The 27,798-nt window shown below is 43.2% G+C and overlaps 1 protein-coding gene across 1 annotated transcript; it reads right to left on the reverse strand.

Moving 5' to 3' along the window:
• Positions 1-5,545: 5,545 nt before the first annotated feature.
• Positions 5,546-27,507, reverse strand: LOC309392442 (arylacetamide deacetylase-like). The gene is made up of 5 exons (XM_081953670.1): positions 27,300-27,507; positions 13,107-13,329; positions 11,836-11,905; positions 10,983-11,154; positions 5,546-7,533 (listed from the first exon to the last, which is right to left on the reverse strand). The coding sequence occupies exons 1-5, from the start codon at positions 27,435-27,437 to the stop codon at positions 6,925-6,927; spliced, it is 1,212 nt and encodes a 403-aa protein (XP_081809796.1). The 5' UTR covers positions 27,438-27,507; the 3' UTR covers positions 5,546-6,924.
• Between the last annotated feature and the right edge of the window lie 291 nt (positions 27,508-27,798).

Raw genomic sequence — 27,798 nt, forward strand, 5'->3', positions numbered from 1 at the left:
GATTATTAAGAAGCTTTGTTTTTTCAGGGTTTTTCAGGAAAACTGTTTCTATATTCAAATATTTAAGGATTGCAATACACCCTCTTCACTTTGGCCTGGAAATTTCCTTTGAATTGCAGAACTGAAATTATATGTGGCAAAGTTGCTGGAGAGAAAGCAGAATTGCTGGATTTACAGAAGATAAATCAATAGAAAAATCATATGCTTCAGATTAATAAAATAAAGATGCCATTACACTGAGCAGTTTTCTTGTTTACAGAAATTAGTTATTGCCTTTTTCTGGGCTGTTCTCTTGCCTTGAATAAATAACATTTAATTAAAACATTAATTATTAAAATAAATTAATTATTCAAATGTATTTAATAATATGTTTTACGTATCCTCTGCATTCTGCTAGCTAAGCAGGACTAGTTAAGAGCAAATTTACTTTGGTTAAATGATGATGATGATTCGAAGTTATGTGAAATCACCACTAATAATTCTTTAGCTGATGTTGATCTTTATTCTTATTGACTTGCTCCCAAGAACTTAGGAAGTCAATATGTATTGGCATAGTATATGAGTCGATTCAAGCAAAGTTCTTTTTGTGATTGACGTACATTTTGTCAAATGCACAGATTTTCTACGTGCCACCCAAGACTTTCTGGTATGGCACTTAAAACCCCCATATATTGATGAACTTTGATTTGATTGAATCTTGATCAACATTATTATTAGTTTTCCCAACTCCCTGTCACTCTGGCTGGTTTACAAATTGTTTAAAATGTTATAAGCAAGCAAACAGGAAAAGATAAAAATGAAGGATAAAGATGCCAAGAATGATAAAACCCAATGAAAACAAAGAAAACTCTAAAGGAGATTCAGTGACCCTTCCCAAAGAGTCAAATCCTCAAAGACCTTTGAAACCCTAGTAGAACCTCAGGGTGAATGTGACCTCTGAACATTCCTACAGAGAAGGCAGAATTCTGGATTCTGGAAACATGGCATTCTTTGGTCGAAGTGAACCAACCCTGCCAGACAGGATTGGGCAGTTTCTATGGGTGGCAAGTAGTACTTCTATGACATGTAGGGCTTTTAGTCACCCAAGAAAAGAAGCTGATAATTAGTGCAGCTCACAAAGGAGGGGCATTACACGGGCATACTGAGGCACGTCTATGCTGCTGCATTCTGGATCAGTTGAATCTTGCCAGTAGTCTTCAAGGGCAGCTTCATTGCAGTAGGCAGACCAGATATGAGTGATTGTATGAAGTATCCCATAATCTGGGAAACGTAGTTTGTATGCTAACAGTTAGCAGCAGTGAATGCAATTTCCTGCATTTGCACAACACTTCAAAAATTAACCACTAAGCTTGGATTTGAACAATGTCATTCCTAATGATTCATTCTTCATATTCCTTAATTAAATTAGGTGTCTGTATACAATATTGGCGTGCTGCTTTCCCAAAGAAAATTTTGAGCCATTGACATCTCTTAATTCCATTTTTATTTGTGACTTCATAGATTAAAATTAAAAGATTGCCTTAAATTGTCAAATGAGAGGACTTTCTTCCAAGGAAACCCCATAGACATTCATAAGAGATCTCCTAACCAATATTGTAAGAATAACTGCTGATAATGGTCCCATGAATTGTGGGAGCAATGGTTAAATGAAAGGGGATTTTTTAAGGCAAGGGCAGATTAATTGGTGAGAAATGAAATAATGTTAGCAAACTCAATTATTCTTGGCAATGAATCATAAAGGAAAATATTAAAATTAAATATGCAGATTGGTCTTTCCTAAAGCTTGAAGGCTGTGACTGAAGTACATACCAACTGCTGCACCACAGAGCAATTTGAATATATTGTATTCCTAATCTTAACCTTCCCCAAACCCACACAGGATCAAAAGGATCTGGTGCTCATCCAGTGAGTTTTTGGATGAAAGCCATAGATTTCAAAATCAGTACATTTGCTGTATAGCCAGAAAGATGATAAATAAAACATTAGTCCTACTGATATTTGCCTTGTCTTGATCCTATAGCCCTGGCTGCTATCTCTCTATGAAAAAAAGTTTAATACTCTACTTTAAAAAAAATACACCTAATAGAAGAAAAGCTGTTGAAATGCACTAGGACATAAACACGTATCTGCAGGTGTTGGAAGAATTTATAATGGAAAATGTTCATTTCTACTCAAAATATTCTAATAACATTGTCCCTAAATTAATAAAAAATAATCTCTCAACCACCAAGAGGCAGCATAATATCAGAAATAACCTGTTGTCCTTTGACTGATGTAAAGGGATTTTTTTTCAAGTATATTAATACTTCATTAAATAGTCTGTCAACAACCTTGATAGTTTTAGATAGCTGGCCAAATCCCTGAACATATATTTTAAAGTTATTCTTGAACAGCCGTAGCTATGCAGAAGAAAAGAATGAAAAATGAACATGTTCACCCAAATTGTAACAGGAGATTTGTAAGGTAGCAGGAAGCAATCAAACACACAAACACACAGAGACTTCTAGATGAAATGAATAGAGGAGAAGTGGTGTAAAGGTTTTGATTTTTTTTTATTGTTTTCTTCCAAAGCAAGGTTTTCCCTTACTTTGGAAGCAAGGAAAATCTTGCTTTGGAAGAAAATCGGGCAATAAAATCTCAATTTTATTAAAATTCTGTCTCAATTTTACTCAGTCTTAATTTTTAGATGGCATACATATTGTTTCTTTATTGCACTTCTTTTCAGTGTAATGTCCGTCAGTTTTATTCTATGCGATTGTAAATTAGTTCTTAATGAACTCTACAATTATAGATATTCCTCATTTAATGACCACTTCTTCAGCAACTGTTTGAAATCACAGCAGTGCTGAACGAGTGGTACTTATGATTGGTCCCATGGTGACAATTGCCATTTGCAACCTTCCTGCTATCTTCCTACAAGCAAAGCCAATAAGTTGCTTGTACTCTGCCATGCTCAGCAGCAGCTATGGGGGACTCTCATAGCTATTCTCCCTATGTCTTGGCACTTGACCTCTGACAACACATCAGAACGCCTAGATCTCTAGAGTTTCCCGTGTTTCTCAGTAAAAAAGGCAAGGGTTTTTACCTTCTTTTGACCTTGTTCCTAAGAATATGCAATCTCACTGATTCAGGAGTGGAATGTTAATTTGATTTTTATCTTGCCTTTAATATTTTATAAGTAACTTCAACTTTCCATCTTTCATTCCTACAGTGGGATTATAACTCAAAGTCTCTTGATTTCTAGACCAATATCTTAACATCAAATGTCCAGAAAGGTCTACAATATTCCATTTCCTTTCATGTCCAGGACAGCACAAACCACCTCCAGTTCAGAGGATTTATTTCTGGAAGCTGTTAGGAATGTAAGGTAACAGTTAGGTTAGCAATATATAAACCCAGATGGTAGTACTGTAGCTTTAAGTACTGCTATAATGTGATTGGTTGCTGTTACCTCAAGCAGCCATAAGAGGGAGCCCAGAATGACTGTTAGCTCTCTGTTTGTTAGACGCTGATCGGTGGATGTATCATAAGTTACTGTGTTTTTGCTACTGTTAGCTGCTTTGGGTGGTAAACTGATTATTTGATACTGTGTTCGAAGGATCATTCCTTAACTGAGAATATTGATAACTGACTGACTGAGCCATGTATGACTTGGACTGTAAATTGAACTCTGAATACCTCTATATTTCCACATAGTAAACTACTATTATTTATACTATTCGTTCTCCCTGTATGCTGGTTTGTGCGTGTTCTTCCATACCACTCTCATTACGCTTCTCTGAACACTCGCTCTCCTAACGGGGAGCTTACTTACTTAACATACAGCATAGTGCAACGATGGCGAACCATTTTTGGCTCACGTGCCACAAGTGGGGGGAGCGCAGTGGGGTCGTGTGCAGGCATGCCGCACCCATAATGCAATGCACGACCCCCCAGTGCGCCTGCATGCACTACAGGAGCGACCCCTCCATTTTTACATGCTTTTTCCGCCCTCCCCAGGTTCCAGATGCTTCATAGGAGCCTGGGGAGGGTGAAAAGAGCCTCCCCGTCCCCCTTTGACCATCCGGAGGCTTCCCTGATGCCTTTGGAGTGCTTAAAACGACCCTCCGGTTTGCTCAGAGGGTCATTTTAAGCGTTCCGAAGGATTCAGGGAAGCCTATGGATGGTCCCTTAATCCTCCGGAAGGCCTCCGGGGGGGGGCAGGGAGACTCTTTTTGCCCTCCCCAGGCTCCTATAATGGCTTTAAAAAAGGGTGAACTCAGCTGGCCAGCACGTGCATTGCACGCTGGCCATCTGACAGGACAGTGCCTCGCCATAGGTTCGCCATCACGGGCATAGTGTCTCTAAGGAACAGCATCAACCAGGGAAGGTTGTGATAGGATGTCTAACAGATCCTGTGAATATGGACACCAAAACATGACCATTTCAGAAGGAAGCAGAGCTGTTACAGAAAAGCTTCTCTGACCCCAAGGAAAAGGGGAAAAGGTGAGAAAGAAACTTGGAATAATCCAACACATTAGTTACAATAGGGATTAATTAAAATAGATTAACTTTGGCAAGCTTTCAAAATTCTGTTACTTTATACTACCAGCAATAAAGACATGATTCTGCTATTGTAACCCTATAAGAAGAGTAGTTTTAGCATCCATCCCTTTGGATTACAGATCTATTCTGTCTTAAAGAATTGACATCCATCTTGCAAGTCTTCAAGTACCTCTCCCCTTTTCCCCCATTGCCTTTATTTATAAGAGAACCTGGGAGGGAAAAATCTGCAACATTTTCTCAAATTAACTTTTTGCTTCTGACTTAGATTTCTTGGTTTTGGTTTTGGCTGCTTCCTCCTATTCCCCAAAAATATTCTTGCCACCCATTACAACAATAGCTGGTATTGGAATAGTTCATTCTGGGTCTCATTTCATTCAGATATTCAAGATGATTTACAAACTATCTCTGTACAGGGAGTCCTCAACCTATGATCATAACTCAGACCAGAATTATGGTTGTAATTCATGTCAGTCATTAAGAGGATCATCACATGACTGACCTGATTTTATGATATTTGTTGATGTGGTCATTAACCAAATTGCCATAGTTGTTGAGTGAATGCTATGGTTGTTAAGCAAAGCCTTTGTCTGCAATTAATCATACAAGCTTAGAATTGTAGAAGAATATTTAGGCTATAGAATCAAGTCCACAGTTGAGTGCAGGAGTTCAAATGAAAGCATTCTCAAGAGATAGTATTATGACTTCTTCCTGAACACAGCCAATGAAAGGCAACCCACTCTTTGCATTGCAGTTGGTTCCAGGACTGAATTGACTTTATATTAAGAATTTTTCCTCTAACATTTAATCAGAATTTTAGATTCTCCAAATTAAGACCATTTTACTGCGGTCTGTCTTTAAAATGGTAGAGAACTTATCTTGACCTTCTATGATACTTTAGATACCTTAACATTCTATATCCCTGCTCAGCTATTTTTCACAAATCAGAGTGGGGAAAAAGGAAATAAAAAGGTGATAATTCACATAAAAATGCAATTACTGGTTATTCTTAAACAAATTAAACAATCAGTCTTTAATTGCATACAGAAGAAAAACTTTGCAATAGTTGCCATCTCTTTAAAAAGAAGCCAAGTATCCCATCTATCCTAGCTGCTCATACAATTTTATCATGAGATAAACTTTTAATTTTTCATTATTAAATGAGAGAGAGAGATGTATAAAATAACTCTCAAGTAAAGAACCAACAACAAAAGCAAACATGCAATTTCTCCTTCAGTTTAAGAACCCTTATAGACGTCAACTAAGTTGGAGTATTGACCATTCTTAAAGATAGATAGTTATCTATATAGACGTAATAATAATAAAGTATAGAAACAATTGTAATAGTACAGAGATAATAGAAGAATAATGCTTGTATAGATATCATTGTAATAATATAGAATAATATATGGTAATAAGATACAAACAATAGCAATAGATAAAAATACAGAATAGAGGTAATAGGAAGCACACATATATTTGTCTTAGGAATAGGAAGCACACATATATTTGTCATATCGAAAGTCTAGCACATTTTTTTATATTTCTTGAGCTTGGGTCAATCTAACTGAATATGGTTTAAAAAATAATCTTTAACACACACCCAAATTACAATCCCATCTGAAATAGATCTAGATAATCTAGTTCCTTTACAGTGCTCTAGTTAAAGCCCCACCATTTTTGGATTGTCTCTCCTAAAAAGAGAAAATTGGAGATTGATTAAATAAACTGTCTCTAAGGAAGCCTCCTCAGGAGCATATCTACCCAGCAACTCACAATGGGAAGTAGTATTGAAGTACTATTTGTACATTTGTGGCATAATATATCTCATAGAACAAGTCACCTTGAATCAAAGATAAATTTATAGGCACTATCATACTCATTTCTTTTGACACCATCCATGCAAAATCCAATCAAGAGAAACCAAGAGTTTTATTCATGAAATGCTACTCAAGAACTTACAATTGTCTGCACCCAGATATTCACACTGATACTTCCCAAAAGGAACAAGTTACCTTAAAAATCCCACTGGAACACATTTGACTGGTGCTAAAAGAGTGTAGAAATGAATCATTACTTTTAAAGCAATTCTGAATAACATCAAGATTCAAGTCTATAACTTCATAAATAAAGTGGTGAAACGCTTTATTTTTCATTTTAAATTATTAATCATTTAATGGTTACACAAGTCCCCCCCATATTCTACCAAGCTTCTAATACTTATTCAAACAGCAGGAAACAAGAGATCCTATATCAAGTATAATAACTGCGGAATTACAGTATCAAATTTATTGACCAAAAGGATAATGTCCCTGAAAAAAGTAAATTGAATGAAACCGAATGAATCCAGAGCAACCATCTTCAGGTGGTATAGGTGTATTTTCACAGGTTCTTATTCAGCCACTCGATGTAGTTGTTAGCCATTCTGTGTCCTATATTTAGGACAAAAGGGCTTATAATAAATGTTACAACACCATGAAAAGCATTGTCAACATGTTCATGTGCTACTTTAACTCCTGCTTCCCTAAGACGGGAAACATACATGATTCCATCATCCCTCAAGACATCATATTGACAAGTGAGGACATATGTAAGTGGCAAGCCCCGGAGCTTGATGTCCTCAACTAAAAGTGGTGCCAGCCTTGGATCCACTAAACCTGGATATTTGTTTCCAGTTTTGGAATTTCTATGTGATGGGTCAGTGTAAATGTGGCCTTTTTTAAATCTTTCAGGTAGCCACATACTCCAGTTTACAAATTTAAACAAATGGTTGAACTCCGCAGGAACATGTTGGTTGGTCTCTAAAGCTTTGGAAAAAGAGTCATCTGATGTAATGTATTCACTGAAGAATCTGTTCATTAATGTTTTAGGCAGAATTGGCATGTTTTTATTATCCTGATAGGATGGCAATTCCAGATCAATACTCTGAAGAACAGGATACAATAAAGCTTGAATCTTGAATTTAGTTCTGATGTCATGGTCATCTAAAAGCTAGAAAGGAAAAGTATTTATTAGAAATATTTTTCCTGTGAAAGATGGACTATTTAATATGTTTTGAATTTCATAATATAAGCAAAATAACCATTAAAATTTCAAAGCTTATACATTTTCTATCTCTTATTCAAAATTATAGAGGAAAACCCCTAACTGATATGTTTTTCACAGTATTTGTAATCTGGCACTTTTCTACAGCAATGACTTTTGAGGAAAATTTCAAATAAAATACTGGAAGATATTTTACTTTGATGGTATTGTTGAGCTCGCTTTATTCTTGAAATGGGGCTAAAGCAGTGGTGGGTTTCTACCGGATCGCACCGGATCGTGCGAACCGGTTGAAGAATGAACCCGGAAGTAATTTCCGGCCCCGCCCCCTTGGCGTTTTTTTTGCATCGGGGCTGACTCCCCGCCGCCACTGCTGTTCCTTGTCTTCTGGCCCGTTTCCCAACTGGCCTTTCCTCGCTTGGAGGGCTTTGGAGGGAAGCTTCTGCAGAAGCCCGGGTGAGTGACAACAAGTTCCCACCGTTACGAAGTCTCGGAGGCTGTAATTTTCTGAGCTGTGCGTGCGCGCCTGTTTTCCACGGCGTGGAGCAGCAGCGAGGTTCTGCGAGGCCGGCAATGACTCAGGATGCCATCCGGGGAGACGAGGAACGCGAGGGGGGACCGTTGACGGCCTCCGCAATCATCGCTCGCCTCGCAGAGCCTCGCTGCTGCTCCACGCCGTGGAAAACAGGCGCGCGCGCACAGCTCAGAAAATTACAGCCTCCGAGGCTCAGAACGCTTCGGAGGGAAGCTTCTGCAGAAGCCCGGGTGAGTGACAACAAGTTCCCGCCGTTACGAAGTCTCGGAGGCTGTAATTTTCTGAGCTGTGCGCGCGCGCCTGTTTTCCACGGCGTGGAGCAGCAGCGAGGCTCTGCGAGGCGAGCGATGATTGCGGAGGCCGTCAACGGTCCCCCCTCACGTTCCTCGTCTTCCCGGATGGCATTTGGAGTGATTGCCGGCCACACAAACCTCGCTGCTGCTCCACGCCGTGGAAAACAGGCGGGCGCGCACAGCTCAGAAAATTACAGCCTCCGAGGCTCAGAACGCTTCGGAGGGAAGCTTCTGCAGAAGCCCGGGTGAGTGACAACAAGTTCCCGCCGTTACGAAGTCTCGGAGGCTGTAATTTTCTGAGCTGTGCGCGCGCGCCTGTTTTCCACGGCGTGGAGCAGCAGCGAGGCTCTGCGAGGCGAGCGATGATTGCGGAGGCCGTCAACGGTCCCCCCTCACGTTCCTCGTCTTCCCGGATGGCATTTGGAGTGATTGCCGGCCACACAAACCTCGCTGCTGCTCCACGCCGTGGAAAACAGGCGGGCGCGCACAGCTCAGAAAATTACAGCCTCCGAGGCTCAGAACGCTTCGGAGGGAAGCTTCTGCAGAAGCCCGGGTGAGTGACAACAAGTTCCCGCCGTTACGAAGTCTCGGAGGCTGTAATTTTCTGAGCTGTGCGCGCACGCCTGTTTTCCACGGCGTGGAGCAGCAACGAGGCTCTGCGAGGCGAGCGATGATTGCGGAGGCCGTCAACGGTCCCCCCTCACGTTCCTCGTCTTCCCGGATGGCATTTGGAGTGATTGCCGGCCACACAAACCTCGCTGCTGCTCCACGCCGTGGAAAAAAAGCGGGCGCGCACAGCTCAGAAAATTACAGCCTCCGAGGCTTCGTAACGGTGGGAACTTGTTGTCACTCGGCCGGGCTTATGCAGAAGCTTCCCTCCAAAGCCCTCCAAGCGAGGAAAGGCCAGTTGGAAAAGGGGCTTTGCTCCTGCTCCGGGCTGGAGGCTTCCCTCCGAAGTCTTAGGATGTTCTGAGGAGCCCCCCAAGGAAAAACGCCGCTGCCAGGTAGTTAAAAGTACCTCTCTGATTCTGTCAGACTCTGTCAGTCTCTCTCTGATTCCCTCTCTCACTCCCTCTCTGTTCCTCTCTCTCTCTGTCTGTCTGTCTCACTCACACACACACACTGTGGTCACCTTGTTGAGTGTTCCAATCACATTTGAAACACTCAACAACTGGCTTGCATTTATGGTATTTTGCAGCATTCTGCAGTCATAGGACCAAAATATATGGTTAAAAGCATATATTTTGGTCCTATGACTGCAGAATGCTGCAAAATACCATAAATGCAAGCCAGTTGTTGAGTGTTTCAAATGTGATTGGAACACTCAACAAGGTGACCACAGTGTGTGTGTGTGAGTGAGACAGACAGACAGACAGAGAGAGGGAGTGAGGGAGGGAATCAGAGAGACTGACACACACACACACACACACACACACACACAGACAGAGAGGGGGAGGGAGGGAGAGAAAGATAGAGAGACACACACAGAGTGAGTGATTAAGTGAATGAGTGAGAGACAGACACACCCACATACACAGAGTGACAGAGAGAGAGGAAGGGAGGGGAGAGAGACAGAGGGAGAGACAGAGACAGACACACACACACACACAGAGTGAGTGAGAGACAGACAGACACACACACACAGAGTGACAGAGATGGGGGAAGGAGGAGAGAGAGACAGAGATACAGAGAGAGAGACAGACAGATAGACACCCAGAGAAAATGACAGAGGGAGACAGAGAGGGAGAGAGGGAGAGAGAGAGAAAGAGCCAGAGAGAGAGAGAAAAAGAAAAAGAAAAAAAGAAAGTGGGAGAGAGAGATGAAAGAAAGAAAGAAAAAGAACTTATGACCACAATTGAGCCCAAAATTTTGGTTGCTAAGCAAGAGCATCGTTAAGTGAGTTTCACCACATTTTCCAAGTTAGCCATGCCCACCTGGTCACATGACTGCCAAGCCACTCCCACCAGGTCACATGGCCGGCAAGCCACTCCCACAAAGGAGGCCACACCCACAGAGTAGGTTCCAAAAAAAATTGAAACCCACCACTGGGCTAAAGTTACATTTTTCACAATGAAATAACCATTGTGAAGGAGCTATCTAGTGGACTTCCTCCTAAATCAATTGTCTTCTTGGCCTTCATTGCAACCATGGTAGATGGCCTGCATGCCACTTCTTGCTCCTGGCAAATCAGCAAACAAAAAATCTAGGACTTTCTTTTAAAATGGTAGATACCCAGTTTTACCCATCTAATGCAAAAAGGCCCAGCAGTTGCCCTGATTGCTAATTGCTGCAGCTAGTTCTTATTTTTACCCCATGGTGATACGCTGCATGATAATTTCAGACAGTCGGGATTCAATTAACATGCATAATTCTATGATCTTCCATTTTGGACTGCTTAGAAGATCCTGAATCTTTCAGAGTTATTAAAATTTATGACTTCCTACTCTTAGGTATCCAGTGTGAAAAGTCCCAAGGTAAATAAACTAGTATCGGGATAGTTTGAGATAACATAGTTAAATAACATGTATAATTCCATTTTGGTTTATTACTTTCAAATGGGTAATTCTTACCTGCTGGGTTACAGCTGCAGCTAAGTTACCTCCTGCGCTGTCTCCTGCAATGGCGATGCGGCTTGGATCTACATTATATTTCTCCAGAATGCTGCGTTGTAGAAAGTATTTTGATACTAAGTACACATCTTCAAATGCAATGGGGAACCGATATTTTGGAGCTAGTCTGTAACTTTAGGGAATGAATTAAAAAGACAATGATAGAAATTTATATATTCCATGTGTTGCTAAAACAAAATTAATTTATCACTAGATTTACACTATTGATACCAGATTTTAAAAGGTGATTTTATTTGATGTAGAATTTGTTTGCTTTCTTTTGAATTCCTGACTGATTTGTGTGCTAAATGATCAATAAAATTTCTTTCCCTTTTACCAACTAATTCTAATCTGGTCTCTTTTGTTAGTAGAATAATTAAACTTCATAGGAAGTTATGCTTTATGGAAGCTATAAATTGTATGGAATAATCTGAGACATAATAATCTTTAACTTTGAAAAATACCAAAAAGATTGTAAAATGTAGATTTTAGTCTGTAGAAATGATTTGTGCATTTCATTTTATGTATTTAAATATTATTATACAATCTTCCAATCATATTCTATTTGTTTACACTTTGCAAAAAGTATGAGATAGTAAATGTAAAACTATATTAGCTATCCATTATAAATACAAAATAATACTTATAGCACAGCAAATGGAAGTAAGTATAATTTAGCAACCAATAACAATATATATTGGCCTTCAATGTGCCAGTTTGTGCTATTACCAACTATTAATTAATATTTTGTTAAGAGAAGAAGATTAGTAAAAGATTAATGAATGAAAATGTCTCCTTCAAAGACCATTCTTACTCGACTGACACCACAACAGCATTTAGTCTTTCTGATGTCCACCTTGATAAGAGGTCATAGGCTTTCATGGCTGTGAAAAATAAGTGACAAAGCATGTTTTATTACTCTTGTAATACCAATACACAGTGCATGCATCAAAAACAATATGGAACAAGGGCTTTAGACTACCACAAGAGTGAGCCTAGCATGTTACCATAGAAAGCTAAGAAACATCAAGCTCATTTTATGAATAGCAGAAATATTCCTGCTTCATTTCATGTGAGGTTTGAAGTCCTAAGCCTACAAATTCTAATGTTTTCGGTTTCTTTTGGGATGGACTTTCTGGAAACATTCAATGAATCTCTATTCGAATGTTTCCCAATCTTGGCAACTTGAAGATTAGTGGATGCCAGTTCCCCAAATTTTACTGATTGAGGAATTCAGGGAGTGGAAATTAAGTTTGGGAGCATCATAAAATTATTGGGGCAGGGATAAATGGTTCTAATCTCTACCATTCAGGGATCTCTTGGAATGATACGGCTCCTGCTGAGGCTGCCAAGAAAAAATACCAAAGTAAATAAGCAAGTAGTCAACAGGATGCGAAGATTTTTTTAAATGGGTTTTAAACATTCCCATCTATAAGTTGATGTAGGAATACTTTTTCATCGATTAAGCAGTTTTAGTGTACCTGGGGTATGTCTTCCTTCATCTTTGTGAAGCTCAATGCTCGATCAGATGTGAAAGAAGTAGGATTTTTTTTTTCTAATGGGAAACTAACATGCTACAACAAGGTAACAGCCTCCTTTATGTCTGAGAATCCCTACATCCCATAAATATCTCTAGGAAATGAAAATAATGGGATGGCAGCAGTTTAGTACTTCGTTTTCCCCTACTGTTCAGATTACATTGTAAATTAAAATTGGCAAAAAGATAAACTGGCAAGAGCTAGAGAATTTGGAAGCCACAACCTCATCAATTTACCTTTTGACAATTGCGAATCTTGTACCTACAATGTGATTCATTTTGTGAGAATTATCAGGATGGTCTTAAAAATTCATTAATTAACCACTGACTCAAGTATGTTGGGTATCTCTGTTATACCTCAATGAAAGTCCTGGGATGTCAGAATAAATAGATACGTTTTTTATTTGAGACCCACAGTAGTGGAATAAAATACTTATGCTTACTTGCTGATCCTATACACCATCCACCTCCATGGATGAACATCACTGCTCCTTTCAAGACATCTGACTGCTTTGTAGGAATGTAAAGAATAAAATACTTATGCTTACTTGCTGCTCCTATACACCATCCACCTCCATGGATGAAAATCACTGCTCTTTTCAAGACATCTGACTGCTTTGTTGGAATGTAAAGACGTACTGGAACATGGCTAAATTGTGTGTCTGTTACAATGACTTTTTCATCAGATGTAGATGGTGTATATTTAACCACTGTGTACAGATTTATGACATCCATAAAGTGTCCAACACCCAACTTCTCCACAATTGTGGCCTGCAAAACAAAAGAAATGTTAACATCCTTGTACTAAGCAAAGGCTTCATAGTACTCTAAACTCCATTTCTTTTTCAGTAAACAAGTGTTTCTCAATCTGGCCAGCAATTGCTATGGGCCAGACAGGTGATCCATCAGAAGGGGCTCAGGGAAGAGCAAGATAGCACCTAACTGGAATCCACAAGGACCATAATAACAATATGGTTAATGAGCTAATCTAGCACTCACACAGTAAATACACCGAAAGAGGCTGATACGCACCAGACACAGATGTGAGGGAGGAAAATATCGTGAAAGTATCATGCAAAAAAATTTTTTTATTTTTGCTTCAAAGAAAGACAAGTATCTCTTGCCCTGGAGAGGACACCATGAGATTTCAGAATTCCTCTAAAAGGAATTCATGGTTATGGAGTCCATCATTTCAGGGACCTGCAGATACTAGAAATACCAAGCAAGAAATTCTGTAAAAGGAGAGAAAACTGGGAGATAGTAAAGTAATAAAGGCATAAATAATAATGGAGAATATGAAGTATATCAAATTTAATAGGATAGAGAAGGAATTAAAAAAATAACTGTTCTGTGATTCATGATCTAATGACCACAGGGGGCCAGTAGGAGGTAGATAGAAAATTAATAATTTATTCTAGAATAATGACTTGTCATCACTTTCCCTATTCTTTGTCTAAGAAATTCCCAATGTTTTTGACTATACCCATCCTAGGATATTGTTAACTAGGTTTCCACATTTAGGAATGCTGGCTGAATAACATAAAAGCTGGACGAGGCACATTGAAAGCTCGACTCCTACTATACGACATCTTCTACAAGGACTCAATTTATAACACGTTACCAGTGGTGAGTTTAAATTTTTTTTAGAAACTTTTCTGTAGGTGTGGCCTGTTTTGTGGGAGTGGCTTGGGGTGGGGGTCATATGACCTGATGGGAGTGCTTTGGCGATCATGTGACCATATGGGAGTGGCTTGGCAGTGGTGAAACTCACTTAACAATGCTCTTACTTAGCAATCAAAATGTTGACTCAGAAACTGCCGAAAGACAGAAGGGGGAGGGCTGGTTTGAATGTGAGTGAGTGCGCGGTTAGTGGCCTGCCTTCTTTGCTCATTCAGGCGGGGGGAGAACGAAAGGAGGCATGCAATAGCCAAGGCCATGGGCTCTCTGGAGGGGGAGGGAAGGTTCTTTACAAAGACCAGCTTCTTTCCTTCCCTCCTGAGGCTGGAAAACAGACATTTTCACACCGGTAGCAGAAGCACAATCCCGAACAGTCAGTTCTAGCTCCCCCTTCCCCAAGCATGTCCCGTTTGTTAGATACTTGTACTAACTGCAGTGGTTTCCACCAAGGTCCTCGTTTCTGGCAGGAACAGAGGTTTAATCCTATTGGTTGAAGGGTCTGACAGCTCCCTATAAAAGGGCTGCTGTCAGACTCAAGCTTCGCTGGATTATCCTTACTTGTTGTAGCTAATAAAGAGCTGTTGTTACCATTAAGCCTGTGTGTTAGATTGGGTCCATTACCCAATCTAACACTGGTGACGAAGGTGGAATTGGAAAGCAACTAGGAATACCGAAAAGAGTGTAGCAATCCAGGAAGTACCTCCAGCCCGGGGCTCAGCGTGGCTTCGAGCAGTCATTTTTGAGCGGCAAACTCAAAATGCCCTATGAACACAAAATGGCCATGTACGCCCCACTGACTCCATATGACCCAGTCACTGAACACTGGGACTCGTACATGCTACGATTTGACTCTTTCCTCGAGGCAAACGATCTCATGGGCCTTTCTGAAGGTCGCAAGAAGAACATGTTCCTTGGGTACTGTGGCAGGGAAGTGTTCGAAACTGTGAAACACCTCTCTGAGCCGATGCCGCTCCAATCAGTTGCCTGGTCTGTGCTCCAGCAGATGCTTAGGACTCATTACGCACCCAAGCCATCCAAGCACATTCGCCGGCATTAATTCAACATCAGAAATCAGAAGGAGGGCGAGTCGATTAATGAGTATGTTGCTGTGCTCCGCAAGGCCGCAGTGTACTGCAAATTCAGAGACCTAGAAGAGCTGATTTTGGACCACATAATATGCGGCATACGGGACATTAACTTACAGAGGAGGTTACTTGCAAAATCTAACCTCATCTGCAGATTGCTTTGGACAAAGCCCAGGCATCAGAATCAGCCATCAAATCGACTGAGACTCTGCAGCGCCAAAGCGGGCTCCAAGACACATGGAAAAGCACATGCGTACATCACGAGGCCACAGAGCCCGAGAGTTCAGAAGGAGAAGAAGATGACAGCTTCCGCATGCGCAATAGCCGCACCCAGCCGGTGTGCAAATTCAAACACTGTTTCATGCCTTGCCTGAGCTGCGGAGAAGACCATGCCAGATCGGGTTGTTGTTTCCGCAACACAACATGTCAGCGCTGCGAGCGAAAGGGGCACATCACCAAGGTGTGCCAGAGCGAATTCCCTGCCACTGCCTGTCAGCCTAGAAGCGCACCAAACCGCCAACCGAGGCCTAACCAAGGGGTCTGGAAGAAGCCACCATGGCCTTTAGAGGGCAACATCAGAGTCACCCACCACACATCAATTGGATAAGTCCGCACCAGGTGGTCAAAAAACCTGAAGGTCACAGTCCTCATCGAGGACTCTCCATGTGAGATGGAAATTGACTCCGGGTCATCACTGACCATCATACCGTGGTCTACCCTGAAACAGGCTATCCCTAGCCTCAAGAAGCACCATCTTCGCACTCCTGACATCCGCCTATGCTATTACCAGGGAAACCAGGTCCCCATCGTGGGCCAAGGCACCTTCCAGGTGAACTTCAAACAGTTCAGAGGGAAACTCCCAGTGACAGTGGTGAGCTGCAACCTGCAGAGCCTCCTAGGGCTAGATTGGTTCCAAGCCCTGGACCTAGAGGTGACCGTCATCAATACCTTGAAAGATGACAACCCTGAAGCCATGTTTCAGGAGCTCGAGGACGTCTTCGGCACCAGTCTGGGTAAGTATGTGGGGACTCCAATTTCCTTTAATTTGGACCCCAACGTAGCCCCAATAAGGCTAAAACCCAGGAGAGTACCTTTTGCTCTCCGCCCCAAAATTGACAAGGAAATTGAGAAGCTCGTAGGCCAGGGAATCCTAGAGCCGGTCAATCACGCATGCTGGGAGACCTCTATACTGACACCTGTCAAATCTGACAGGTCAGTCCACATCTGCGCAGACTACAAATGCACAATTAATAAAGCGCTACAACAAAGCGCCTTGCCTGTACCCATTGTACAGTACCTCCTTCATTCATTAGGCCCCGGAAAAATTTTCGCTAAATTAGACATGGCGCAATCATACCAACAATTTCCTGTAGATGGCGCTACAGCAGAGGTCCAAATCATTGTGAGGCACAGGGGTGCATTCAAATGTCACCACCTGCAATTCGGTGTTAGTATCACCCCTGGACTATTGCAAAGCATCATGGAACGGCTTTTAGAGGGGATTCCAGGAGTCATCCCCTATTTCGATGACACCTTGGTATTGGCTGCAAATGAGGCACAACTTTCAAAATGTGTACGAACAGTTTTGTTCGAATTAGAGACAAAGGCCTCTGTCTCAAGAAGAAGAAATGCCAAATTAACGTGCCAAGGGTTGAATTCCTAGGGTACCTAATCAACAGCTCTGGGATTCACCTGACCACTCAAAATATCAAAGCAATTCAGAACGCCCCCACACCTCGCAATCAAACCGAGCTGCAGGCGTTCCTTGGGCTCCTTAATTTCTACAGCATCTTTCTTAAACAGAAAGCCACCTTTGCTGAGCCCCTATACCATCTCCTGGCTAAGAACGCGAAGTGGTCCTGGGGAAAAGCTGAGGCTGCTGCATTTGCCGCGGTAAAATGACTCCTATCAGCGGATTCTTTCCTTCTCCAGTACAGCCAGACCCTGCCGTTGGTGCTGACCTGAGATGCTTCACCATTCGCTGTCGGCGCCATCCTCAGCCACCGCATGCCCAACGGAACCAAAGCCCCTCTTGCATTTTACTCCAGGACCTTATCTGCTGCAGAGCAGAACTACAGCCAGATGGACCATGAGGCTTTGGCTGCTGTGGCCAGAGTAAAAATGTTCCACGAGTACCTTTATGGATGGGACTTTGAACTGATTACAGACCACAAGCCGTTGTTGGGATTACTGGTTGGGGACTGACCTACCCCAATGTCTTTATCACCCCGCATGACCAGATGGACCATTTTCCTTGCTGCCTACTCCTATCACCTCATCCACTGACCGGGCTCCACTTTGGGGCATGCTGACGCTCTCATACCCTGCCCACTGCCTGAACTTCTTGCTGACCCTACCCCCAAGATGCCAGTCCTCCGTATTGACTGCCTGGAGACTGGGCCTGTCTTGTCCACTGACATTGCCCGTCACTCTGTAAAGGACTCCACAATCAATCAAATTTTGAACTGGGTGTGGAGAGGGTGGCCCAAGGGGCCTGTTGAGGCTGATTTTAAAATGTATTTTGCTGAACACGATGAGTTATCGGTGGTAAATGGCTGTCTACTGTGGGGGGGACTGGATTGTTGTTCCACCCAAACTGAGCATTGCAGTATTAGAGGCTTTACATGTAGGGCATCATGGAATTGTCAGGATGAAATCTTTGGTGAGGAGTTACGTGTGGTGGCCTAACGTGGACAGGGAGATTGAAGAATGGGTGGCTACCTGCACACTATGCCAGGAGTCCAGACCAGCTGCCCCAGAGGCACCTGCTAAGGAGTGGGAGCGACCTTAAGCACCATGGTCTAGGGTGCACATTGACTTTGCTGACCCAGTTCATGGCCAGACATTCTTGGTAGTTGTGGATGCTTATTCGAAGTGGTTAGAGGTAGTCCTGATGACCTCCACAACAGCAGAAGCAGTTATCAAGGTGCTATGTAGACTTTTCTCCACGCACGGCCTGCCCGACATCTTGGTCTCTGAAATGGGCCCCAATTCGCAGCCATGCAATTTGAGATCTTCCTAGCAGCTCAGGGAATCAGGCATGCCCTGGTCATGCCATTCCACCTGGCCTCCAATGGTCAGGCGGAGAGAATGATGAGATCTGCAAAAGAGGCCCTCTCTAGGATGGGCCCAGGAGATTGGCAAACACAGGTTGACCATTTCTTGCTAATTCAGCACATCACACCCAGTGCCACTACTGGGAGAAGCCTCTCCAAGTTTTTCATGGGTCACCGGCTAAGGTCCCACTTAGACCTGCTACACTCCAATTATTCTGCCTCATTGCCCCCAGACTCCACAAACAAGATTTGGACTTTTAGCGTAGGGGACTCAGTATACGCCAACAACTACACCAGGGGAACTCTGTGGATTCCTGCCACAGTGATAGGCATCACTGGCCCTCGCTCTTACATCCTAGAGCTCAAGGACGGTAGGAATTGGAGAAGGCATATTGACCAACTCCCTGGCCGCCTCTCCAACTCTACCCTTAGACAACCAGAGGTAACTCCTGCATGAGTTAGCCAAACCCCTACCCAAACACAGCAAACGCCTATTCCTTCCATGGCCAGCTCAAGCCCGAGTGTACCAGGAAACTTATCTTGTTTTGTTCCAGCTCCAGAAGCTCCAGCCACGGCCTATTGGTCGAAGGGTCTGACAGCTCTCTATAAATGGCTGCTGTCAGACTCAACCTTTGCTGGATTGTTCTCACTTGTTGTAGTTAATAAAGAGTTGTTTAAGTTTAAGTTTTATTAGATTTATAGACCGCCCCCTCTCCCTGAAGGGACTCGGGGCGGTTCCGGCTGCGGTATGCGACGGGCAAGCTTTGCTCGCCCCATGCACTCCTGGTGGGCTCCCCTTTGATCGGGGGGGGCACAGGACACCCTGAGGGACTCCTGCCGAAGGGGCGGCATAGCGGGGGACCCCCTGTGTCGGCGGCGGCCGTGGGGGGGCTCCCTGCATTGCCCTAGGCACCAGGAGGCAAGAGGGGAGGTGCCGTGGCGTCTTCGCGTTGAGGCAGCTGGAAGAAAACTCAAGATTTGAAGGACACAATTGCAGTGCGGTGAGATGGAGATCCCCCCCCCCATTCCCCTTTTTGAGTGAAGGAAAACAGAAGACTGTCAGCCTTTTAGAAAAACTTTCAACCTGTTCCTGGGAAGTTTGATTGGAGGGAGGGGGATTTCCCCCCCCCCCCGGACAAGTGGCTTTAAACTGTTTTGCTCTCTGCCCCCAGAGGAGGAGGGAGGGAGCCCTGGAATGGAATCACCCTCATAGCCAACAACAGATTTCTTCTACTGCAATTGTGAAATGAGGTGATGATCTGTTTTCTTTGAACTTTGAAAACTTTTGGCTTGTTGTCTTCTGATCCCGAAGCTGGCAGGGCAAGATGGCACACTTCTGTCGTCTTTATGTACTTTGAAACTTGACTCCACCCACAGAAGTTGCTGGCATTTTGTCTTTGTCTCCGTGACACTCAGAGAAATCTCGTGCTACATTTTACCCTGGACTTGGAACAAAGGATTTTATTGCTTTATTGCCCGGAGTTAGAACTGAGAAAAGGTCCTTTTCTGCCTAGACTCCCTGCCTTGTGATCTCTCTTGGCTATCCACCTTCCCAATTGTTTCTTCTCTGTATTGACATTGTCAGCTTTGAGCTTTGTTTACCACAATGCCACCTAAAAGACCACCACCGGGGAAACCGGGTTTTGCTGGCTCCACCCCGGCATCTTCGACGTCCAGCCCCAGCGGACAACAGACACTAACTTCTCTGTTCTAGCCTAAGCCCCCTGAGGTGGACTTTCAACAGATTTTCAACAACTCTTAAAGGGGCAGGAGGACTTAAAAAATCAATTGAAGGAAATGAACGAGCAGCTCAGAGAGAATTAAGAACGTGCGATCCAAAACTCACAGAGACTGGAACTTTTGGAGGAGGGGACGGCTGAGATGAGGAGAGAGGTGAAGGAGGTGCAGAAAGGAAATCAAGAACTTGAGAACCACCAGATAAAAACAGAATTTGAACGGATGTCTTTTTTCCTTAGATTTCAAAATGTAATTGAGGCTGATGATGAAGATCTGAGGGATATTATGAGAAATTTATTGGCTGAATATACGAAAAAAGACAGACAACAGATGGGGTGGGACATGGACCTGGTTTATAGAGTAAACTCTGCATATGCCAGAACACACAATGTTCCAAGGGAGGTACACATTAAATTTATCAGAAAGACCACAAGAGACGAGATTCTGGGTGCACAAAGGGGGCAAGCATTAAAATATAAGGATAGAGAAATAGCCATTCTGAAACAGATCCCAAAGAAAGTTAGAGATAAAAGAAAAAATTATTCGCAGTTAGTGAAGAAATTATACCAGAAAGGGGTGTGGTTTAGATGGCTTTTGCCAGAAGGTATGCTAATATTCTGGGAGGGCACGAGAGTTAGAATTAACACAACTATGGAGGCTGAGGCTTTCATGGAAAAAAATAAAGTCCTCCTAGATAAACCTGATGACACTACACCGGACATACAGGACACGGGAGGTGCCGGAGCTCTGCTGGAGGGGGAAGAAGAGGCAACATTTAGAAAACTCAGATCACAAAAATGAACAAGAAAATCTGTTTGATATAAAATGATTGGAATTATTTGAAGATAAAAGTTTATATGCTGACAAAATACTATTAAGTAATAATAATCTAATGTGTTGATAAATGAAAGTTATGAGAATGGGGGAGAGGGCTATTTCCTGCAAAATGTAACTGTCAAAATTTGTAACTTTATCCATTACCCCTTTCCTTGACTATTTTAATAAAATTTTGTTTTAAAAAAAAAGGTGCTATGGAGACTTTTCTCCACGCATGGCCTGCCCAACGTCTTGTTTTCTGAAATGGGCCCCAATTCGCAGCCAGGCAATTTGAGACCTTCCTAGCAGCTCAGGGAATCAGGCATGCCCTGGTCGTGCCATTCCACCTGGCCTCCAATGGTCAGGCGGAGAGAATGATGAGATCTGCAAAAGAGGCCTTCTCTAGGATGGGCCCAGGATATTGGCAAACACAGGTTGACCATTACTTGCTAATTCAGCACATCACAGCCAGTGCCACTACTGGGAGAAGCCCCTCCAAGTTTCTCATGGGTCACCGGCTAAGGTCCCACTTAGACCTGCTACACCCCAATTATTCTGCCTCATTGCCCCCAGACTCCACAAACAAGATTTGGACTTTTAGCGTAGGGGACTCAGTATACGCCCACAACTATGCCAGGGGAACTCTGTGGATTCCTGCCACAGTGATAGGCATCACTGGCCCTCGCTCTTACATCCTAGAGCTCAAGGACGGTAGGAATTGGAAAAGGCATATTGACCAACTCCGTGGCTGCCTCTTCAACTCCACCCTTAGACAACCAGAGGTAACTCCTGCATGAGTTAGCCAAACCCCTACCCAAACAAAGCAAACGCCTACTCCTTCCATGGCCAGCTCAAGCCCGGGAAACTTACCTGGTTTTGTTGCAGGCTGCAATGAGCTCCAAGCGAACCAGCTCCAGAAGCTCCAGCCACGGCCTGTGAAAGGTTCCAGGAGCTTCCACCAAGCGGAGCTGTGGAACAAACAGGTCCGTCCGACCTATCCAAGGAAACCCCTTCTACTGAACTGTACAGGTCAGGCAGAGCTACCCAAAAGCCTGCTTACATGCGTGACTACGTTACCAGTAGGATTGTTCCATCTATGAGGGGAGGGGCATTAGATACTTGTACTAACTGCAGTGATTTCCACCAAGGTCCTCTGTTCCGGCGGGAACAGAGGTTTAATCCTATTAGTCGAAGGGTCTGACAGCTCCCTATAATCTAAAGAGATTATGACCACAATGTTAGCAGAATATATTAACAGAGATAAACAACAGCTTGGGTGGGATATTGACTTGATCTATAGGATTAATTCAGCCTATGCAAGAACACATCATGTCCCAAGGGAAGTTCATGTTAAATTTCTTAGGAAAACTACAAGAGATGAGGTTCTAGGAGCTCAAAGGGGAGGACCACTAAAATACAAGGATAAAGAAATAGCCATTCTTAAGCAGATCCCAAAGAAAGTGAGAGATAAGAGAAGGAAATATACCTTCTTAGCAAAAAAAAAATTATATAATAACGGGATCTGGTTCAAGTGGCTGTTACCAGAAGGCATGTTGATCTTTTGGGAGGGCAGTAGAATTAGAATTAACACAGTTGTGGAAGCAGAGGCTTTCATGAAAAAACATACTGCCGTATTAGGTGATGTGGGGGATCCTACACAAGACACAAAGCAGGGAGGGGCTGAGGCTCTGCCAGTAGATGGGGGGGGGAAGAGGAGACAACAAGAAGACTCAGATCACAAAAGTGAATTGAAACACTATTCCAAATGTTGTTACAATATATTTTTAAGGAAGTGACAAAAGTAAAATGATTGAAACATATTGATGATTTGGTTAAACTTAAAACTGCTAATATCGAAGTAAATGTTTATAGCTTTCTATTTTTTCTTTTTGTAAAAGTTGCGAGACCCGGGGGGGGGGCTTCTCCCCCCCCGCACGATGTAGCTGTCAAAATGTTCCATAACCTTTTACCCTTTTTCTCTTGTTAAATTTTTTAAAACCAATAAAAATTTTAAGAACAAAAAAAAGGCCTGCTGTCAGACTCAAGCTTCGCTGGTCTGTTCTCATTTGTTGTAGTTAATAAAGAGTTGTTGTTACCATTAAGCCTGTGTGTGCCTATCCATTACCCAATCTAACACTGTTGGTGCTGGAGCCGCTTTGCTGAATCCGGTGCTTCGGCAATGGCAAAAAGAGGCTGCCAGAGAAGCACTCAGTGATGGCAAAACAACCTTCCCTCTCTCTCTAGAGAGCCGATGCCCTCGGCTATCACATGCTTCTTTCTTTCTCCACCTGCCTGAATGAGCAAGGAAGGCAGGCCACTAAATCGCATGCTCACCCACATTCAATCCAGTCCACCTCCTCCTGTTTTTCAGCATGGGCTCTCTGGAGGGAGAGGGAAGGTTCTTTCCAAAGACCGGCTTCTTTCCTACCCTCCTGCGGCTGGAAATCAGACATTTTCATTGTGGCAGAAGCACAATCCCGGGCAGTCAGTTCTGGCTCTCCTTTCCACAAGCATGTCCTGTTGTTGCTGGAGCCGCTTTTGCTGAATCCGGTGTGGAAGCAGGACTCTTGCCATCACTGAGAGTTTCACTGGCAGCCACTTCTTGCCATCGCCATAGTGCCAGATTCAGCAAAGCGGCTCCAGCAGGAACTGGACATACTTGGGGAAGGGAGGGCTGGAACTGACTGCCCAGAATTGTGCTTCTGCCGCCAATGTGAAAATGTCTGTTTTCCAGCTGCAGGAGGGAAAGAAAGAAGCTGGTCTTTAGAAGAACATTCTCTCCCCCTCCAGAGAGCCCATGCCAGGAGAGAAAAGAGGGCTGGCTGGTTTGAATACAGAAGAGTGGGCAGTTTGGGACCAGCACCTCCTTCGCTCATTTGGGCAGGCAGAGAAAGAAAGGAGGCATGTGATAAAGCACCCAAGGGAGAACGGAGAAGGGGACCACATCAAGGGAGAAGGGGAACACCTTCTCTCTTGGCTATTGCATGCCTCCTTTCTCCACCTGCCCAATCTAGCAAAGAAGGTGGGCCATTAACCTCCCGTTAAGCTGCATTCAAACCAACCCGCCTCCTCTCTTTCGGCATGGCCTCTTTGCAGGGAGAGGGAAAGTCTCTCCCAAGACCCGCTTCCCTTACCTTGCAGCTCAGTTCTGGGATGGCGGGATATTCATTTTTTCGCTGGTACAGGGGGGTAGCCTTGAACCTTGCCTTCCCGCCACCTCCAGTCCAGCCTCGCACAATCTCCCCACCACCCCACCAACCTGGGGACACTCCCAGCTGTACTAGGCATTCTCCTAGTAATCCTTCCTGGCTGCACCCCAGAGCATCACATGGCGGTGGCACACGGGCTGCTGATCACCCAGGGCCTGCCTGGACTCCTGGAGAGGAAAGATCAGCAGGAGAAAGCCAACCGCTGCTGGCAACAGAGCACAAAGGAGCAGCCGCCCAGCAACTGCCATGTCCCGTTGCAGGCACCCAGGGTGGCCACGATGTCCTGTCTCCCTGCTGCCTCCAGCCACGCGCAACCTCCCTACCAATCCACTGATCTTGGAACACTGCTGGATGGCCTCTCCTTCCCTTCCTGTTGCCGGCTGCAGCCACGTCCAAGCAGCTGCTGTGCCCCCAGAAAAGTCACATGGCAGTGGCGCGTGGGCTGCTGACCATCCCAGGGCCTGCCTGGTTGCTTCTGGAGGGGGCAGGAAGATGGGTAGAATTTTCCCCCTCCTCCCCAGCTGCCTGCAGCCACGGAGCCTCAGCTAGGCAGGCAAAGGAAGTGGGTTTGCTGGGCAAGCACAGTGTTAGGCGGCCGGGGCAAGTGAGCAAGCAAGCGAGCGATGACCAGGTGGGTGGGGGGAGCAAACGGGAGGTGGGGTGGGCAGGCTGGCAGTGGCAGCATTCCGGTATGGGGCCTCCGGAAGAAGCGGTATGGGAAGGTATGATAAATTTCACTAACCGGTACGCCCGTCCCAGTGTGAACAAGATGAAACCCACCCCTGCACCTTACCTAATAAAATATCTGGGAAATAGTGACCTTTTTCAAGTGCAACTAATATTATCAGGTCAATATGAAGTAGTTTCTCTGAATGTGGCCAACTTCTACCATCCGGTATGTAAAGTTAGGCAAATTGTCCACTGTTAATCCAGCATCAATCCAATATATTATTCTGTCTGCCTTTATTTTTATTTTTTACTATTATTGCTGTTGTTTTTAACGCTCATCCGTGACCATAATAAAAATCGATTGAATACTTAGCAATGCTGACAAGCACACATAGAATATTTGGACCTCCAAGAGTTATTACATTTTAATTCAACTTTTGTTTCCCCTGACCCTAACCCTTGTGTTATCCTCACAACCACCCTCTGAATTAAGAGTGAGTGATTGGTTATGATGTGATCTCCATGGACAAGTGGGATTTTGAATTTTGTATAATAATAATAATAATAATAATAATAATAATAATAATAATAATAATAATAATAATAATAATAATAATAATATTTTTTTATTTGTTAGCCACACCCTCTCCCGAAGGACTCGGGGTGGCGTACAATAAAAAACACCTAAAATACAAATATAGACAGTACATACACAAAAATATAGACGTATACGTGGAGGAGGTAGACAGATAAATGGAAACAATTAAAATAGCAATTTAAAATCCCCTAAGTAAAATTACGAAATTAAAAAACCCGTCAGGAGCGATATGAACAAACTATGGTTGAGCCAGGCCAGCTACTTGGAAAAGGTGGGATTTGAGCTTTGCACGGAAGGAGCGGAGGTCAGAGGTAGTCCTAATATCCGGGGGGAGGTCATTCCACAGGGCTGGGCCCGCCACAGAGAAGGCTCTGCTCCTAGGCGCCGCTCCCTAAATCTATCACCTTAACTTTAGCTGACTTTTGGAACTTAGAAGTTAGGTATACAGCATAGTACTAAGCACTGGGATAATCAGCTCCCAATAGCACAGCTGCCCCAAAGCACATGTTATATGTTCATTCAGTTTATCCACAAAACAATTTTCTCCTGATTTTAATCATTTTAGTCATCAAGCCTCTGTGTACATTTCTTGCACAAACTACTTTACTTTACTCTATTCCCACCTACTCTCACTTTGAATGGTATCTTTCTTCCCTTCCTGACAAATGACTCTCTTCTACTTTTTATCCTGGCTCTCCTTTTATGCCTTACTCTCATGATCTCCTACAACATGACAAGTTTTTTGGGTAAGGGAGAAACACTGACCTGAGAAATACTTTGGTCTAGTAAAATGGCTTCAGCTTATACTTAAAAAGCACTGACCTGGTCGGAGGGAAGGGGGAAGGACAAATATAGAAAAAGGTTTTGCAGTTGGATAAAGCAGAAGTGAACTCTCAAGAAAGATTACGAAAAGACGGAAGAAGCCCTGCAGAACTAATGATTTACTACTACTATATCTTCTACTAATAGATAAGGCAAAGAGTACTCTGGGTAGAACCAAGGGGAGGGTATTATTGCTCTGGGACATTGTTATTGGACTACCCTTGTAACATTACTCTATAAATTGCACTTGCGAAACAGGTAGAATAAACTTGGCTCAAATCAAATCACTCGCTGAAAAGGGCAAGTTACTTGTTTTCTTTCCCTTTGCAAGCACCCACAGGTAGATGAAAACTGATATGCCCCAGATTCAGTCCCAGCAAAGATGTTTGCACACCTCAACAGAAAATTAGAAGGCTGTTCGTGTAGCAGCATGCAAAAAGACTAATCCGTTTCAGTGCACTGGGTGGACATGAACAGCTAAAATGCAGAAACAAAGTATATTAAACAATGAGTATTTACTCTAAGATTTCCCTATTTGCGACGACCTGTGGAGGCCAAAGAAATACAAATAAAGATTTCCCTTTCTGTATGCAGGCAGAGAATAAAACAAACAGACAAAATACATTACCTGCATTACCAGTTAAGCATTGCCATTTGGAAATAGTGAGGGAGTGAGGAGAAAGAGTGCAAGAATTTACTCAGTTCAGGAGACAGATACATAAGATAAGAAGTGAAAGAAATTTCTTTCTTTCTCTTTTTTCCCCCCTAGCATTTGCCTGGAAGTGCAGAGTCTATTTTATTCTGGATCAACCAAGAATTGATCCATTTAGTTACAGCAGGAACTGATCACACCGCTGGTTTCTATGCCTAAGGCTAAATACATACACTCCCTATCTCTACAACTCTCACCCCCAATAATATTCAGTATTTGATTTCAGTATGGTGAGGCTTCATTTTACAGATCATTAGTGTTCTTATTTCTTGGTTGCTTTTTTTCTATTTCCTTAAAAGCACAACTTTCACCTTGAAGCATTCTCAGGCATAAGCATAGGAAATAAATGTTTCAACTTACCACATGAATTAGGCTTCTAAAGCTAGCACCTAAAAGCATCAGCTTCCAGGGTTCCTCCACATTCTCTGGTAAAGGCTGGTAGATGTAGTAGGCTACCAAAGTTGAAGCTACCAGAAGGTAGAAGACTTTTCCTCCCATCTTTTACTCCGTCTACTGTATTCAACTCTTGCTTTCACTGACTAATCTCAGGGGTATTGCAAAACTAAGAAGTCAGCTGATCAAGCATTTCACTTGATCTCAATAGTAAAATTAGTGCCAGAGGCACTTTGTTAAATATTCACCAACCTTCAGTTGATAAAATACATTTTGCTTTGGTGATTACAGGGTGAGAAAGTTCTTGATTATTAAAAAGCTTTGTTTTGTCAGGGAAACTGTTTCTATATTCAAATATTTAAGGATAGCTGCACACTTTCTTCCATTTGCCCTGGAAGTTGCCTTTGAATTGCAGAACTGAAATTATAAATTGAAAAATTGCAGGAGAGAAAATAGATTTTCTGGA

Source organism: Natrix helvetica (assembly GCF_964273705.1).
Source record: "Natrix helvetica genome assembly, chromosome: 5".
NCBI lineage: Eukaryota > Metazoa > Chordata > Lepidosauria > Squamata > Natricidae > Natrix > Natrix helvetica.

Excerpts from the sequence above, each read along its gene's own strand:
- LOC309392442 (XM_081953670.1), bottom strand. The coding sequence starts at position 27,437 with ATGGGAGGAAAAGTCTTCTACCTTCTGGTAGCTTCAACTTTGGTAGCC. Across the intron at positions 11,906-13,106 it reads ATGGTGTATAGGAGCAGCAA|CCATGAAAGCCTATGACCTC; the intron begins GTAAGCATAAGT and ends TATTTTTCACAG. Across the intron at positions 11,155-11,835 it reads GCTGTTGTGGTGTCAGTCGA|TTACAGACTAGCTCCAAAAT; the intron begins GTAAGAATGGTC and ends CATTCCCTAAAG.